Here is an 18,231-nt window from a genome sequence, read left to right as displayed (position 1 = left end):
CGTTAACAAAATCTTTGAAAAATATCATTAAATACAAGACCATTTTGATCATTTTTATATAAAGTTGGTTAACCCGTTTTATTTTTATTTTTTGAAAAAAAAAAATCATAATTGAAGACCTAAACGCCCTTGTATTTTACAATATTTAAACAATTTTATTAATGAATGACAAAAAATGGTCATTTCACAATAATACTAGGACCAAAGAAGGATGTCTTGAAAAAAAAAACGGTTGTTATGCCATGGACTTAGATCCACATTGGTTCACGATTTTAGTACTATATGCTCATAATTTAAAAACTCTATGTTCACAGTTTTTGAACTCTATGTTCACGATTACAAAATTTATGTTCACAATTTTAGAACTCAATATTCACAATTTAATAATTCTATATTTAATAGTATAACATAATTTTTTAATATATAAAACAAAATTGTGAATATAAAGTTTAAAAATTGTGAATATTGAGTAATGTAATTTTGTATAAACTGAAATTTAAAATTGTGAACATATAGTTTTAAAATTATGAACATGGACATGGATTCACCTTGCAAGGTGGGTTCAGATCCATAACATCATTTATCGAAAAAGACTAAAAGTGAAATGCCAACTATAAATCTAGAACTAAAATTAAATTAACTCTTTTTATAAATGTAGGTGACTTTATGGCCCAATGGATAAGGCGCTGGTCTACGGAACCAGACATTCTGGGTTTCGATCTCCAGCAGAGTCGTATTCATCCACCTTCCAAGCCTATTTTCCAAACTCTAAAGTAGGACCACATTCAAAAAATATGATAAAATAAAATTACTCTAATTTTGTCAGGTTTACAAGCCACTTCATGCTTTAAAAAAAATTAAATAGTGACATGACTTATGCAATATCACTTTGAAAGAAGCAAAACTTTATAGATGAGGATAGTCATTGAAAGAAGCAAAATTGCAAGTATTACATCACTCTTACTATTTCAAATAAAAAGTCTAAGTTATTATGTATAGATTACTCTAAGTAAATGACTAATACATTTATGAGTGAAGATTCATACTATAATCCTTATATGTACCATGCTCAATATATTTGTAATAATCATATCAATAGTTGCATTGACAGTTATCTTCAGTCTTATGACGAAATTTGATTGAATTTTTCCTCCAAGTCAAAAGCTTGACTACCTTAGCTGATCCTTATGTTCTCTCTTTCAGCAGCAAAGTGTTGTCCTTTGTTCTTCCAGAAAATCAGTACACATAAAGTCTTTGCAAGAGGAATCTTGTTTTTCTACGCTTCATCTCCATGTCGACGATATGGTACGGGAGTTGATCTTTACAGGTCTTCCAAGCAGTTAAGTGAGTACATGAAAATGGGAAGAATTCGCAACGCACAGAACCTGTTTGACGAAATTATTGAGAAGAACGTTGTGGCATGGTCAATCATGGTCCACGGGTACTCCAAGAACGGTTTTTATGAAAAAGCGTTAGAATTTTTTACTGCAATGCGAAATTCCGGTATAGTACCCAATTCTTTTACCTTTGTGGGGGTTCTTGTAGGTATCTCTGGGTTGGAGGACATGGCACTTGCCCGAGTCGTTCATGGGCTGATAGTGAAGACTGGGTGGGAGTTTAATTCAGTTGTGGCTACTGCGCTACTTGATACTTATTCAAGGTGTCGGTTCATAGGTGACTCTTACAAGGTTTTTGATACTATAAGATTGGAAAGTGTGGTTCCATGGAATGCAATGATGAGTGGATTTGTGTATAATGAGCTTTTTACAGAGGCATTTTGTCTGTTTAATCGATTCCGGGAGTCTGGTTTTGCCCCTAATTCTGTGACAGTAATGATCCTTACCCAAGGCTGTGTTGCCATGAAATCTATGCATCTTTGTGAATCAGTTCATAGTGTTTGTATTAAATTTGGTCTTGTTCATGATATAGAGGTTAGCAATGCACTTCTTTCCATGTATTCAACTTTGACAGACTTACATGTGGCTGCAGAAGTGTTCAATGAAATGGAAGATAAAGATGTTATTAGCTGGTCAACAATGATGAGCTTATTGGTCCGGCATGAATATGTGTCTGATGCTTTAAAGCTTTTCTTTCAAATGAAAGGTTTTGAGGCCAGTTATGACACCGGTGTCCTAGTGAATCTCATTTCAGCTTGTGGACTTCTGGGAAATTTAAAAATGGGGAAATCTGTTCATGCTCAGACTATCATTAATGGTTTTGAATCGAACATTCATCTGGCTAATGCCATCATTACAATGTATGCAAGATTTGCGGATTTAGATTCCTCTACAACTTTGTTTGATCAATCAACTATGAAGAATGTGGTTTCATGGACATCTATGATTTCAGGGTTTCTGCTTAACAGGAGGCCAAGGGAGGCACTTGATATATTCATTGGTGCAAGAAAGGAAGAAGGTTTCTCTGCTGATCCGATAATTTTGGTAAATACGCTAACTGCAGCAGGTGAACTAGGTGTATTGGACCTTTGCATGCAGCTCCACTGTTATGGTTTTGTAGCTGGATTTATAAATTATAGATGTGTGCCAAATTGCCTCATATCAGTTTATTCAAAGTGTGGGAATGTGGAACTTGCACATAGTGTTTTTATGCATATGAGCTGGCTGCGCAATATTATTTCTTGGAATGCTCTTATTTATGGGTATGGGATCAATGGCCATGGAGAGACTGCTCTATCTCTATATAACGAGTTTAGGAAGTGTGGAGGAATACCTGATGCTGCTACGTACCTGTGTGTATTGAGTGCTTGTAGTCGTGCAGAAATGATAAATGAAGGTTTGATGATTTTCAGTAAGATGCTGGAAGAAGATGACATAAGAGTTTCTGAAGAGCACTATGGATGTGTTGTTGATTTGCTGGCTCGGGCAGGTTACTTGTCTGATGCCAGTGAATTAATGGACGGTAGAGATCAAAATGCTTGGAAGGCTTTACTGAATGGCTGTGTGCTTCATGGTGATATGAAATTGGCAGAGGTTGCTGTAAGAAGGTTGCATGAACAGGCCGAGGCAGACCCTGAGCAGGCTGTGCTTCTGTCGAATCTTTATGCATTAGTTGGGAGGTTTCAGGATGCTGAAGCCTTGAGGTTGAACATGGTGGGGAAGAAATCGATGAAAGATCCAGGGTTAAGCTTTCTCAGTGGTAATCTATATAATGGTGGTTGACATCCATGTTACCGATCAACTAGTACAACAGCTGTGATCTAACGTTGTAAACATGGATGCTGTTTAAAAAGGGTGTTGTTGAAGCGTGCAGACATGAACCTCAGCAGAGGATGCTCGAAAGGAACAAATCCGCAATCAACTATGTCACATTGCCAAAGGTGCGCACATCAAACCCGAATCATCATCTTTAAAATTGATTTAGTTAACTTGAATTTGCTGCTGCTATATCTTATATCTGATTTGGGGCATATAGATCTTTAAGGCAGTTCCCCCATCAATGTGGTAACTCTACCTAAATTAGTATGTGAAGATATTTATTGCCTGCAATCCACTCCAGTGAACAGTTTGAAATTCTTCTATCTTCTATCTAATGAAACCTTCCAAGTTCCAGCATTTTCTGTTCTGTTCTGGATTACGTAAAGCTTAACCAACCACCAACTTCTTCGCCTCCCAAAATCTTTTTGCTGTAAAAAACTATCAAAACCTGGAGTTTCTGGAACTCAATTCTTGTTTTTATGTTCTGATAAAAGGCCTTGTTGAAATAGAATCTGTGTAGCCAGCTTCAACTAGATTGGATTAATACTGAGTTCAGTTGAGTATAAAAAGGCTTATATTGCAGCCACTGAATTGGGGAAAGAAGTAGAATTGAAGAGAAGGTAGAGTAGATGCCCAAACAATTATCCCACTAGTATCCTGTTCATAATCAGCACCCTAGAACCAATGGTTTCTATGTCAACTTCATATCTCAACCACCTAGATAGCATGGAAACTTGCAAATTCTTTCTCCTACACTCTTCTGCCTGTCTTTTTTATCATCGGCCTCTATAAATGGGAGCTTCTTCACTCACAAACGCATTGCCCCGTTTTCCCTAAAGATCTCGTTTAGATAAGAATACACTATATATCATTCCCTTTCGCAGTTTATACTATCATTCTCATTTGCAGTTTCAGCATGAGGGTGTCGGATATCCTAACAGCGAACTGGAAATTCCTTTGGGCTATTAACATAATCATTTTTAAGATGCTACAATGGCTTGGCACATTCTCCATTCTGCAGACCAACTTATTTCCAAACCTCACTCTTCTCCTTGTTTCAGCAACCTCTACCTTCTTGCTGGTGTTTCTTGGGCTTATGTTTGACATAATGGCAAAACTCAGGCGCCGACCTTCAAACGTTGTTGGCCGGAAGATGTGTAAAGGTGGCATTTGCTGGCATGATTGTTCCCAAGTCTGCATTGTGTATGACTACTAGAGGTAAATGGTGAAAATCAAGATTAAAATATTTATTGGCTACAATGAGAGAATAAGAGAAGAAAGAACAAGTTGGAGGGTTGTGATTATTCTGGTGCCAATTGGGGTGCTGGTTGAATTAGTCTCATGGATATTTGATTACTCAGTTCAACATTGTAAACAATTATTGTGTGTTTGCAATTTACTATACAACTTGGGAACTTTTTCTGTAATCATGTCTTTTGTAATGTTTTGAATTTTATAATAGTTATTATGTAATACTAAATCAAAAACTAGTAAAAGCAACTAATACGACTCTGCTAGACCAGCCCCTTATCCATTGGGCCACAGAGTCACTTGCAATTTTAAAAAGAGTTAATTCTATTTTAACTTTTACATTTATAGTTGACATTCAATATTTATTTTTACAATTTTTAAAATTACATAAAAGGAAATTGGTTTTTAATACATAATTTATGGACATTGCATACATTTTTTTCTAAAATTTTGAGAAGATGGACAAGAAGTGCAGATTGAATAGCTTTAGGTGGAAAAAATGCAACTAATGATATACTAATACTAATATCTAATTATTATGGATGAGTTTATTGAAATTACTGTTTGGACTTTGGAGTGACCCAATTAAATGATATCCTATATATTGTAGGAGAAATAATAATGCATCCGCACCCTCCTCCCTATCGGGCATAATATTGTTGGTGGTTGCATTATGAAATGACAAATTAATGAAATTATGCATCAAGTATTATTTAAATGATTGCTAATGAATGCTTTCATGGAAAATCTTTTTTTTTTTTTTTTTTTGAATGAGAAGGGGTGAAACCTGATTGCATATCATTGGCACCTCGAAAGAATTCGTCGTGGTTTGGTCGTCCCAATTAATTATACATGAGATTAAATTTACACAATACGAGTAGTAGTAGACACATGAAGATCCTTCATTCTAAGGACAATCCATTTGGACTATCATGCCTGCAACTCTGCAAGTATGATTCTTTTCCCAATAGACATGTCTCAACAAGACTTCCTAATCCCTACTTAGCCAAGCTCTGCAGTTCAATAAGATGAAATTGAGAGGGTCATGAGGTAATGTATTGCCTTTAGTCCACTGATCGCTTCATTAGATCAGAGTTAATTTGGCTTCAAACTTTCGGACCCCTTTATTCCAAACACCTTGGGATTGTTTAGCATTTCACCTCTGCTGTGTGGAGAAAACGATGCTTATAGAGAATATTTAAGACCAAACCTCAATCGCATTGCTTAAATTTTGATAAAAGGTAAAAGTTACAACTATTTTATTATGTCTTGTTCTAATAAAAAAAAAGAATTAAATATATGTAAATATGTAATGATTCAAGTAGTATAATTGTAACATTGATCGACTAAGTTAATTTAAATAAGATTAGACTTTTATAATATTTTTAGACATTTTCACTTATAAAAACAATCTAATTCAATTAATCAAGTTAAATATAAAGATGGCTCCAACACAATTATTGAGTTAATATACATCGGCAGTGGTAGGAAACTTAAACTTACAATTTGGTGCTAAACATTTGATAAAATAATAATGTAATTAAATTCTTTGAATTGAAATGATTAGTTTACTAACAACTCAATCAAGTTGATCCAATTTCCCATCAAGATTTTTACCTTTTACCAGTGTACTGCCTCCGATTCTCATTGGGCTTACTACTGCACTAAACTGTTTATTATGGTGTTTAATTGAAAATAATAAAAATGTCTTAGAGCATCTCAACATGAAAATTTGAAATGAATTTTTATCAGGCCATGTAGGAGGGGTGCAGAAAGTGAGAGAGGGAAAAAACAGAAAGAAGAAAAATAATTAAAAATATATGTAAAATGTAGTCAAATTTTAAAGTCAATTAATAATTATAAAATTGAAAATAAGTAAATAAAAATAGTGCTGCCAAGAGCAACACTCTTCAAATTGTTGCTCTTAGTAGCAACAACAAACACAAAAGAAATTGTTGTGACTACTCCCATACATCTAGTTAGCACGTGAAAAGCACACACTAATTGAATGTAATTTGTGCATTTCAGACCTATTTTTTCTATATTTTTACTCCAAAACCTTGTTCTTAGGGAAAAATAAAATAAAGTTTTTGAGTTTTAACACATCACACTTTACTATTGGTGAAAATCACACTTGAAGTTTTTTAAATCATCATCAAAAACCTATAAAAAAATTTCCATTGAGGTTGCCCTTAGCCAATGTCGACTTACTTCCACATCTACAATTTAGAATGAATAATATAAATGTACTTTTTTCCCTTTCTATTGAAATAATATATTATAATTGATTATTTTTTTAAAAAAAAAAGGTATGTCATGACATTATTTCTTTCCTCTAATAAAATAAATATGTATGATAATAAAATAAAAACCTTTGATTTTTTTATTTTAAAAAGTATGTTATTTGTAGATGTGAAAATTAAAAAATAAAAATCGTTAATTTAAAATCTTTGTCAACCTATTGAAGCACAAAAAGTGTATGTTTCCACCGGAATTTGAACCAGTAACTTCTTATTTAGAAAAATTGTCATGGATCTACAAGCTACTTGACAAAAAAAACACTTTTTTTGGGTTAAGAATCATTTTGAGCACATTAACCCAACATAAAGCTAGGCAAGGCCATTTTTCCCTCAAATGAGCGAGCAATCCTTCGGAAAGCATGCAATGGGGATATTCCACTTGGAACCATCTTGTTGATTAGATTCCCCATTACAAGTATCATGTGATAACACTATATAAATAGCCCCATCTCCAAGTAATAATCTACTATATATACTAATAAGAGCCAAAGAGAGTTAGGCTTAAAATGGGTAGAAAAAATGGCGGTCAAATTATTTAATCAAATGGATGGTTCAGATGAATTATTTAATCAAATAGATGGTTAAGATAATTCAGATTAATATTATTAATAGAGATTACCTAATTTAACCTTACTTTTATGATTATCCGTTAAGTTTTCCGTTAAATATTCTCTTTTCCGTTAACATTCCGTTAACTTTTAAATTACCCATTAATTTCTATAAGAAAGGTCTTAGGTTCGAACCTCATCCCAATGAAATTTGACATAAGAGTCAATTCCTTTTTTGGTCCTAGACTTACAGTGGCAAAGACAATTTTAGTCCTCTATAAAAAAATTTGCCATTTTTTGGATAGACTCATTGTGACGAGGACAATTTTGGTCCTCCGTCTATTATCTCGTTAGTTGACCGTCTACGTGAGGGGCATTTATGTCATTCAATGTGGTGGGTGAGGAAGAATAGTTGACTGGATGATTTATTTCTAGAAATCAAGAGGGAAGCAGTAGACCATAATCGAGCATATGCGTTTCAAACGAAATCTGATTCTGGAAATCCGAAGGTAATCTCGAAAATTCAACATCAAGGAGATCCGATTGTGAAAATATCAGTAGAGGAATGGGAGAATTTAGCAGAGATTGAGAGGAGATTTACCTTGGTTGGGCATGTTGCGAAGGCGAGACTTCCAATAGGTGTCATTGGGCAAAGCTTTGATTGATTCTTCACGTGGAGGGAGATGTGCAGATCGAATCGTTGAATGGGAGGATTGTTGAAGAACTCTGACGAAAAAATCAGGTGATGGTGGAGGGGGCTCGACTCTAGTTCGCACGATGGTCGCCGGAATGGAGAGTTGGCACAGGCGGTGGATGATTTCTAATTTTTAATTGAAATTTGCCATTTGCCTAATTTGCCATTTCACCTTTTCAATCTTCAAATGATTTCTAGTATTTGCGCGCCGGTGGGCAGAGTATTTGCTTTGTATTCGGTGACAGATCGAATAACATGGCCGAACATTGCAAAGGCTAGGGTTGAAATTGATGCATCGAAATTTTGATTGAAAGAATTTGGGTGGGAATTGTGGGTGAGGAAGATGGATATGGAGGGTTTTGGCAATGGATTGAGTTCGAGAAAGTGCCGTTGTATTTTGTTCTCTGCCGCCGCCGCTGCCATCACCGGAATATTCCTCTCCCCAGGAACTCGAATTCCAGACCCACCGGCTAGCGGAACTTTAACTTATCCTTAGCTTGCGTTCTAGGGATTTCGTTCATCAACACAATGGTTCTATCGAACGCCATCGATTTGTTGAACCCTTCTGTCGAGCTCGAGAAGAAGAAGCAAAAGCTCAAGCGTCTCGTGTAGTCTCCCAACTCTTTCTCCATGGATGTCAAGTGCCAAGGCTGCTTTAAGTCACTCCAAGACAGTTGTGGTGTGTGGGAACTCCCAGACTGAGGGATGCTCTTTCAGGAGAAAAGGTGACTAAATTTTGGTTTATTGGGGAATTGACAGCTTAAATTTTGAGTTTTGATAGATATTTAAGACCCAAGTTTCATATTTGCAGTGTTTTAAATTATGCATATGATAGATTATGTTAGTTGAATGAAAGAGACATACAGTGAAGTTGTTTTGAAGGAGAATAAGCTGAATTGACACAAATGCCCCTCATGTAGACGGTCAACTAACGAGATAATAGTCGAAGGACCAAAATTGTCCTCGTTACAATAAGTCTGTCCAAAAAATGGTAAAATTTTTTATGGAGGACTAAAATTGTCTTTGCCACTATAAGTCTAGGACCAAAAAAGGAATTGACTATTGACATAATTAAGTTTTTCACTCTATTTTACTCTTATTAAATTAAATAAATTAGTAGCTACAACAAAAAATGATACATATGTATTTCTTTAATTTAGAATTATGTATCTACAATACCTTTATTTGAAAAAATTATTCATTATCAAAATATTAAAATAAATAAGAGAAATAATTTCATTAGTTATATTGTCTTTATTTTCTCTCATGCAAAGATTCTTTACATTCAAATTTATCAATTGATATTCATTACATTGTCCATTATCTTATTTTTACAATATCTTGTAATTAAATATCAAAGTTATAGTACAAAATAATGTTATATATTTAGTTACCAAGTATTTTATTAATACTCCTTTCAAAAAAAAAAAAAGTATTTTATTAATACTATGAATGTTTTTTTAAATAATTTGAAGCTAATTATATTAACTATTTGGGGATTGGTTGACAAAGAGAGTACTCAAATAATAACCCAACAAATTGAAGCGGAATCACTCTATTTTACTCTTATTGAATTAAATAAATTAGTAGTTACACCAAAAAATGATACATATGTATTTCTTTAATATCATGAAAAAAATAAAAAAGAATAGTTTGAAACCAATCATATTAACTACTTGGGTGATTTGTTGACAATGAAAGTACTCAAATAACCCATTACCCAGCAAATTGAAGCGAGAAACTACATTTTAATATCTTTAGAATACATAATATTTTAAATTTCAAATTTTTATTAATTTATTTAATATTTTTTCTTAAACTAGGGATTTCTTTATCCACAATAACTCATTCAACAATAATGGTTGAACCAAATGAACCCCAAGCAGAACACCTAAAAGAAAGTCCATAGCTCCTATATCATAATCTCATTACATGACGTTGTCATCTATGCTACCAACAATAACCGAATTGCAAATAACACACTACCAACAAAAAAGAAGAGAACAAATAGTAAAGATGAAGACAATGACAATGTTACTCAAAAGAGAATTAAGAACAGTTAGAAAAATTCAAATTAAAAGTAGTATTTATTTAGACTATCATTTTAAGACCAAATATTTAGACTATCGATTTTACAAGGTTGCAAACATTTATTTTAGTAATAATTATAATGAATTTTCTATATTATATTGGATTCATATACTTTGAGTTAGATATTTAAATAAAAAAATTCGACATTCAATTACCCATGTATAAATTTTTCCTATATAATCTTGCATTGATATACTTTCAAATATTTATTTAAATATAAACATTGGGCATTAACCCATTCGTGCAATGCGCGTATAAAACTAGTAATTAGTATAGATCTCAAAAAATGGTTCAATGTTTTGTTTATTTATTGGTTAATTTTGAAAAGTGGTAATCCTATTCTATAAATTATAAATGTATGACGACATTATTGAAAAATACAAAATAAATTAAAGTAGGTCAATAAAATGGCACCCCTTTCTTTCTAAAATAATGTGGTAAAGATGCTGATTCTCTTCCATTCTATGTTTGATTGGTAGCATTACCAAGGGAACATATGAATTATGAAAGGAAGGAAATAATGGAGCATTTATTTTATGTATAATATAATGTTCTATTAATAATGGAACCATAGCTATCCCACTGAACTCCTATCCTCTTCTCGAGTAAGCATGAGTACAATTGACACTTAAAAAGAGTTGTTAATACAGTGAAACATGATTTCAATACTTAAAAGATTACGAGTTTAATTTTTGAAGACTAAAATTAGTAGAATTACTTTTTATGTGTAGTTTGTGAACATTTTTAAACAGTAACAACAAATTTTTGTCGTAATCTTTAAAAAATTACAATTGCCACTGACAAGGTAAAAGTCCATTTTACTGATGGTCTGCCATAGCGCATAGAAATGGCAGCTTAGAAAGAATCTTAATTAATTGGAGATTAGTGGAGCATTAATCTTAAAAGCAACGTTAACACTGCACCTTTATCCCGTTTGACACAAAAGCAGAAGAAGCAGACGTGTAGATAGAAGAGAAAACAGGAAAGGTATAATTATGTGGGGTTAAATTAGGTGAAAAAAGACAAGACAATTATTACAGAAGATTAGGACGAGGATTAAGCTGAGGAGGCAACATTAGAGAGAGATAGATAGATCTTACAAGAGAATGAAGTAGTAGCCAACAAAATTAAGGAAGAACATGGACACTTAGTGGAGTTATTATTATCGTATTTAATCATAGTGCTTTAAAAAAAAACAAAAGATGATTTTGACCGCTCCCCTTCATCTACTTCACCCTCTCCTGAATCACATCCATCCCCATCTCCGTCGGGTCGGTCGCCTGAACCTCGTAGTGAATCCCGTCCAGTGCTCTCCTCAGCCCGTCTTTCGACGTCGCGTACAGCATTTTTGCCCTAATTCTTGATTCCGCCGGTGACCTGCAAACCACCCAAAATTTCAATTTCAATTTCAACCCATTCGATCAAAAACAGAATTTGAAAAAAGAAAACCGGAATCTTGATTTTCCGGCGACTATCGGACCAGGCAATGAAGAAGATCTTGCTTTTCCGGCAATTATCGACGGTGACGAAGTCGAAATCAAACACCGCGTATCGGCAATCGTCTTTGGGGAGGGAAGCAGCGAGATCGTCGTAACTTTCTCCGGCGCCGCCGACCTTATCGACGGTGACCTTCCTGGACTTCTCATCAATCTTGAAAACTATGTACCTGTGCACCTTCTTCCACTTCATCTCCATGAACGAGTTTTTGCATTCATCAGTTACCCACATCCCCGTAGTCGCCTATACATACACACACAAATACACAGATTATATATAATCATCACTAATCACTAATCACTAATAATTTACACAAAATTCCAATCATCGGAAAGTTAAGGTAGTACTAACCATCTTGAAAGCCATAGCCATGGTGGTTGTTGAGTTCTGGGAAGATAGAAAGGGGACTAATATTCGAAGAAAGAAAGAAAGAAGTGGTGAAATTGAACTCTATTAGCTTGGACCGAATGTCAACTTATAGAGCAGACCGGAAAGAGTGGTGTTGTTATATAGGATGCGGTTTAATCACTGCTTTACTCAATTGCCATTCCTCATCTGCTTATATTACCATTTTATCCATCTGTACTCTTAGTGCTAAATGACCAGATTGCCCTCCGTACTAAATGCTCTCTTTCTCACCTCTTGGATGATCAAAGATTGGAATGGGAAGAATTTATTCCAATTTTAATCCCACAATTATGGTATTTCAATGCACATTATGCTTGGCTTTCTACAAATCTTTCATTTTCAGTTTAAAACTCTAAATATTTAAATTATGAGTTAATTCTAATTTTTGTCCCAAAAAATTGAATCTCTAACCCCATGTCTTGCTTACCTGATTTTTGCTCCCAAATTTCATCCTTGTGCCCAATTGAACTGCCCATGCGGGCAAGTTAATTATAATTTTAGTTCTAGAGTGGTAAGTGTCATATTACTTTTAGTTTTTTTTTCTTTTAGAACATTCTCTATTGATTCAAGTATTATTATGACATAATCATTCTCTATTGATTCAAGTATTATTACAACATTCATCCTTGTGGTCCAGTGGCATCAAACCCTTTTATTTATACGGGAGGTGGTGGGTTCGAGCCTCAGCCTCAGTGGAGGCAATACGAAGTTATGAACAGATACTGCATTGTAATAGAGTTAGTAGTATTCAAAAAATCAATTTAAATGATATTTATTATGAGGACATTTCAGCCTTTTTATACATAGTGGGTTGACCCGACTAAGTAACTGGATCAATGAAGTCCAAGAATGAAACACATATACGGAGCAAATTATGAGACACTTCGCTAAAATTTGGCGGAAGTCATTTTCCACCACACTCACAATAAGGTTTCCAACTAAAACAAGTGGTGTTTTTTCAAATAAATAAAATTATATTTAATGTTATTAATTTATTATAAATATTTTTATATTCTAAATAAAATAATTAAAATGTTTAATTATACAATTCTACTTAATTTTTTAGAAAACAAACCAAACACACTAAGACACGGTTTTCCAGAAGGTAACCAAACACTAAAAAATTAAACTATTTTCTGGGAAAATGACTCATTCATAATATTTGTGAAACTGTTTTCTGAATTGGGGTTGCCAAACCCATTGATGGGTAAATACCCCCAGGGACTACTGTAGAAATACAATGTGTATAGTCCGTGTATTGTTGTACCCCTAAAAGGTCGGGTGTCCCTTAGAAATTGTTAAAGGGCAAGTGACCTTTGGGGAATATTATATTCCTGAAGGGTCAGGTCCTATTTCTATATAAAGGACCTGACCCTCCACTGTAATGGCATCCGGGGATCCCTTGCCTCTCGGCCTCTCTCTCTCGTTCTTCTCTCTTCTTCTCCAAGAAGGAAGCCATGGCTTCCTTTCCCCTTCTCCCTGTATTCATCCATACACCGATCCATACACTACATCATACTCAATCAAACACACGTGGTGTAAATCCGTACCCAGTTTACATTTACACCATCACCCATGTTATATTTTGGCCTCAACTAATAATACATTAATACTTCATGCAGGATAATTTGTCTAGCTAGCTCCCAATACGAGATTTTAACATTTTCCATATAGGCAAATAACATTTACTAAACAATACAAGTACACAAACTTGGAGTAGCTAGCTAGCTAGGCAAGGGAAAAGTGCAGGACGTGGTCCCTTTTGGGATGGCACACCCACATCTACCCTAACTTTTCATCTCTTTGAGTTCCTCAAATTATCTTTACGTGAAAGCAAAGGAGAAGATTGGATTCGTCTGTATATATTATCCACTACTAATATATATCTCATCACTTGCAACTTCTTGGTTTAGCTCCCAAGAAAAAGGTAGTGAAAATAGCTAAGAGAGATCTGGGATAATATATACATATAGCACTCCACAGTACAAATCATATATATTGCCCACCTGTCTTTGACATTTGACAAGTATGTTTGTATTCTACATTTAATGTTAATTCAACGTTGTTACTATACGTTGGACCACATGATGAGCTGAGGTTTTAACTCTAGCTAAGAATATGGGTTAGTTAGATCAGAATTGTTGTTGACGTATAATATGTACTCCTATATCACACTTAATTGCATCGTCCAAAGATGGAACAAAATTGAGTTTTCAGGTTGGCCAAGTTATGTACCTATTACCTAAATAAAGAAATGGTCCTTTTGATTATTACCTAAAAGGCTCAAATATTTGGTTTTATATTTTTGCCATCATTTTTAACACCTATTTAACATAGATTTAACAGAATGACCAAAATTGGTACAACATTAATAGTTAAGGGACCAACTTTGGTCAAATTAAAAGCCGAGGACAAAAATTGATAAAAGTCAATATATAGTCGAAGGACCATTTCTAAAATTAACTCTAAAGATATATATGGTTGAAGTAAATTAAATTTGAATGATTTTGAAATAAATAATGTTGGAAAAATTAGCTAAAGTGTTTATTTTGTGATATAATTTTTAATGTGGTCCACATTTAATTTGGGTCGGGTCAAAGTTGATTCAAGTTCTTCTAATTGAGATGATGAATTTGATATATTATATTATATGTTCAAAATGGATAATGAGTGAATACGAAAATTGAATCTTAAAGTATACCTGATTCATTTGATTTGTGGAAAAAGTAGAACGGGAAAGGTTTTTAAGTAGCATTTGTTCCCTATTAGAAATGAATGTGTGTTTGCACTAGTATATATAAAATCCTATAATTTTTGAAAAAATTGAATTGTATAGCATAGAGACATTCCATTGTGTGGGTGGGGATGTATTAAGAGCCCATAATTTAAAAATACATAAGAATGTGATTATTGAATTGAGAAGTGTATTGTTCTGCTAAGGACCTTGTAGTCCAATGACACTAAGTTACTCCATCATATGGAAGTTTGTAGGTTCGAGCTTTCAGCGAAACTTCAATAGAGTAATTATGAACAGATATTGCATTGTGATAGAGTCTGTAGTTAAAAAAAAAAAAAGAAATGTATTGTTCTTTACGTGTAGATTTACCGAAGAACCTAATACTACTATACTAGTATGTCTAAAACAATTATAGCCTTGAGTTAAACGGCTACTAAATGTGCCATGTCAAAATAAATTAATTTTGTCGATTTTTTTGAACCGACATTAGAAACATTTTTTAAAGGGTTAATTAGCTTAGGCTATGAGGTAGGGTGTTTAATTTACCAACATTCTGAGGAATAATTGGAAGGTTTGGTGCATAGAAATTCCAATAACGCAAATCCCAAATGAGGTTGAGTTTACCTAGAGGATTGTCTGTGAATGTGGCAGCTCGGTGCATTATTAAAGAGTTAATCGCATCAAATGGCGTAGCGCAACTAGGAAAAATTATTAATGTCCAATGTATAATGACAATCCACGAGATGAACAATTCAATTGGATAAGTGAGACAGCGAATCAAGAAAGTATGAAGTGTTTACAAACACTAAAATCTAAGGATGTCTATCAGATCAAGTCATCATTATTTGGCTGTTTTTTTTTCCTCATCTTGTCATTCCTCTATTATTATTCTAATGTAAGTAGAGGTTCAAAGCATTTTATTTTGATAATGATAAAGTAGTATTTTTTTTTTTGAAGAAGAAGATAAAGTAGTATTTTTAGTACATGAGTTATAATTTTAGTGTAGCTAGATTCAGCCTTTTATATTAATAAATTTGAGTTATAATTTTAGTGCAAATTCAATCTTTAATTTAGTAATTTAAGTATCATTTTTTTTTGACAAAAATAGAAATTGTGACATTTATGTAATTAAGTATGAGAGTCATACCTCATCTACTTGATTATCCCTTTCGGGGCCTCTCCATCTTATTTGTGCTATGTGTTTAATTTTATGTGCTTATTTATTTATTTATTGTCATATTGATAAGGAATATACTAACACGATTAGGCATAGTGGTACGATACTTGTCGCGTCTGTCCATTTCTGATCGATATTAATCTTACCTACTAACCGGAGTTCTCGATCTCAATAGATACCCAGTTGATTCCCTTGTCTATTGATGTCTACCACCTATTTCCAACCGGACCTGATCAGGAAGCCTGTTAGCCTAACCCGTCGTCAAGCCTCTTCCTCCATAACAGCCTCAAAGGTACTTCCCGGACAACTAGTCATATAATCATATCACATCCCGTCACATCCCATCACCTTTTCAGCCTCATTTAAACACTTGGCATACTGATTGTGGTTGCCCAACCTACATCCCACACGTGTAAGCTAGGCATGCCAGTAGCCTGGCATGTTCGCTCGATGTCGCCTATAAAAGGCGCATTAATTGCTAGTGGGAGGGACATTTGGACCTAAAACTATATCAAGCATCTCCGACCACACCAACTTATTTGCCGACCTCATTAGTGCTCAATAGAGTCAATATATTAACCGGGTTTAAGGCTCGTGAAACTACATCAGGATCACGTCTCCAACCCTATACCTCGGAATTGATCGTAACACATATAATGTATAATTGAATTCGCGAAAACCCAAAACCAGTCTTGTCCACAACAAAAATATGTGCATTATAGTTCACTTCTCTACTCTTTCCCACCCCAAACTCTTCTATCTTCGATCATTGAGGCGGGACTCCTTGTTTTGGTGTGATGCATGCAAGATCTTGTTCACTGGGACGTTTGGTTCTGGAGTTGTACGTTCCTGTTGGAAGCATTCGAAGTTAGTGGTGTATCTTTGAGAGAGAGCACATGACAGGGTTTTATGGTGCAATATAATAGCAGTCTCTGGTTCATAGGATCGGATGGATTTGGAGTACCACATTGCTGCTGGCTTCTTTCCTCGTGTTGCCATCCTATGATGTTCACTCTTGTAAGCAACTTCCTATCATCTTGCCCTTGGCATTAAGTGCCACAATTAGTATGCACTTTATGCATTGCGATTTGGACCGTGAATTACTCATAAATAACTAATAAAAATATACATAATAATAATAATTTATGTTGTAACTTGACTATGCCTACAAGTCTTTTTAATCAAGAGGAGAGGAACACCCCAATAGCACTGTACTAATAATTTCTTGAAGTACGCAGTTGTCGAGGTCGAAACATTCCAACCGCATCATCCATCAACACCTGTTAAAGATTCGATAGAGCTACAGAGATTGTCAAATTGTCTTGAAAAAACAGTCAAATAAGCTCATTATTTATGAGAAAGAAAAATTTTACAATTGAGTCCAAAATAACCTAACCTATTTAGTAGATTGCGTGGATCCAAGTGTACAAGTACTTAATTTTAATTTTTTTTTTAAAGATGATGGGCATCGACCATCCATGTGGACAGCCATGGCTTTCCAAGGATGGCCGCCTTTGTCTCCCATCACATAGGTCCATGTTTAGATCGACTTTAACAACTATAACCGCCTTTAAAAAAAATTTAATTTTTAAATTTTAATAAAGAGAGCCATGGTTACGTTTTAATTGAGTACTTATCAATACTACTATTAAGTAGATTAAACCAATCAATAAATCTATTGACTTGCTAGGGTGAATTGTGTTATGACAAAGTATATATATAACAACATAAGCACCCAAAAAAAAAGTATATAACAACATAAGCACCCAAAAAAAAAAAAGTATATAACAACACTTAAAAGAAAAGTGTAAAACACACAACAAACATAGAATTTGTTTACATCATTCGGAGAAACATCTCCTACCTATAGATCTGCATGGCTCAGAATGAAGTCAGAACCTGTGGAAGCCCAATCCACTATGCAACCAATAAAGAGTACAAGAAAGGTACGTAAAAGAACGCTTTTACCAATTAGCAGGTAAGACTCATTCTTGAATTCAACTCAAGATCAGAGAATATGGATAATATATAGGTTCACTATCAACATGCACAAGCTACCGGTCTGTCAATCACCACGGCATCTATGATGCGAAATTGCTCCAAACACCCAAAATGGTTGAAGTAATATAATGTAGAGACACAAGTCACTATGTAATCTCAATAACAACACAATTGACTTGTGTAGAAAAGATCTAAGCAGTATATATCATTTAATGCATGAGTAATATGTATAATGCATGATAGGGATGATAATTTCCCGTCCTTAACAGGGATCTCTAATCCCTCCCCCAATGGGGATGGGGTTGGAGAAAA

General features: G+C 34.2%; 2 protein-coding genes across 2 annotated transcripts; one reads left to right on the top strand and one right to left on the bottom strand.

Moving 5' to 3' along the window:
• Window positions 1-1,187: 1,187 nt before the first annotated feature.
• Window positions 1,188-4,642, top strand: LOC116012288 (pentatricopeptide repeat-containing protein At3g03580-like). Its single transcript, XM_031251800.1, has 2 exons — window positions 1,188-3,337; window positions 4,277-4,642. Exon 1 carries the CDS (start codon window positions 1,188-1,190, stop codon window positions 3,177-3,179), a length of 1,992 nt encoding a protein of 663 aa, XP_031107660.1. The 3' UTR covers window positions 3,180-3,337; window positions 4,277-4,642.
• A 6,426-nt stretch (window positions 4,643-11,068) lies between these two features.
• Window positions 11,069-12,109, bottom strand: LOC116015472 (actin-depolymerizing factor 5). The gene is made up of 3 exons (XM_031255551.1): window positions 11,948-12,109; window positions 11,580-11,839; window positions 11,069-11,476 (listed from the first exon to the last, which is right to left on the bottom strand). The coding sequence occupies exons 1-3, from the start codon at window positions 11,966-11,968 to the stop codon at window positions 11,326-11,328; spliced, it is 432 nt and encodes a 143-aa protein (XP_031111411.1). The 5' UTR covers window positions 11,969-12,109; the 3' UTR covers window positions 11,069-11,325.
• Between the last annotated feature and the right edge of the window lie 6,122 nt (window positions 12,110-18,231).

The sequence above is a fragment of the Ipomoea triloba genome, chromosome 1 (genome assembly GCF_003576645.1).
Source record: "Ipomoea triloba cultivar NCNSP0323 chromosome 1, ASM357664v1".
Taxonomy (NCBI): Eukaryota; Viridiplantae; Streptophyta; class Magnoliopsida; order Solanales; family Convolvulaceae; genus Ipomoea; species Ipomoea triloba.
This window is presented reverse-complemented; position numbering and strand designations above follow the sequence as displayed.

Excerpts from the sequence above, each read along its gene's own strand:
- LOC116015472 (XM_031255551.1), bottom strand. The coding sequence starts at position 11,968 with ATGGCTATGGCTTTCAAGATG. Across the intron at positions 11,840-11,947 it reads TGGCTATGGCTTTCAAGATG|GCGACTACGGGGATGTGGGT; the intron begins GTTAGTACTACC and ends GTGTATGTATAG. Across the intron at positions 11,477-11,579 it reads AAGATCTTCTTCATTGCCTG|GTCACCGGCGGAATCAAGAA; the intron begins GTCCGATAGTCG and ends GGTGGTTTGCAG.
- LOC116012288 (XM_031251800.1), top strand. The coding sequence starts at position 1,188 with ATGTTCTCTCTTTCAGCAGCAAAGTGTTGTCCTTTGTTCTTCCAGAAA.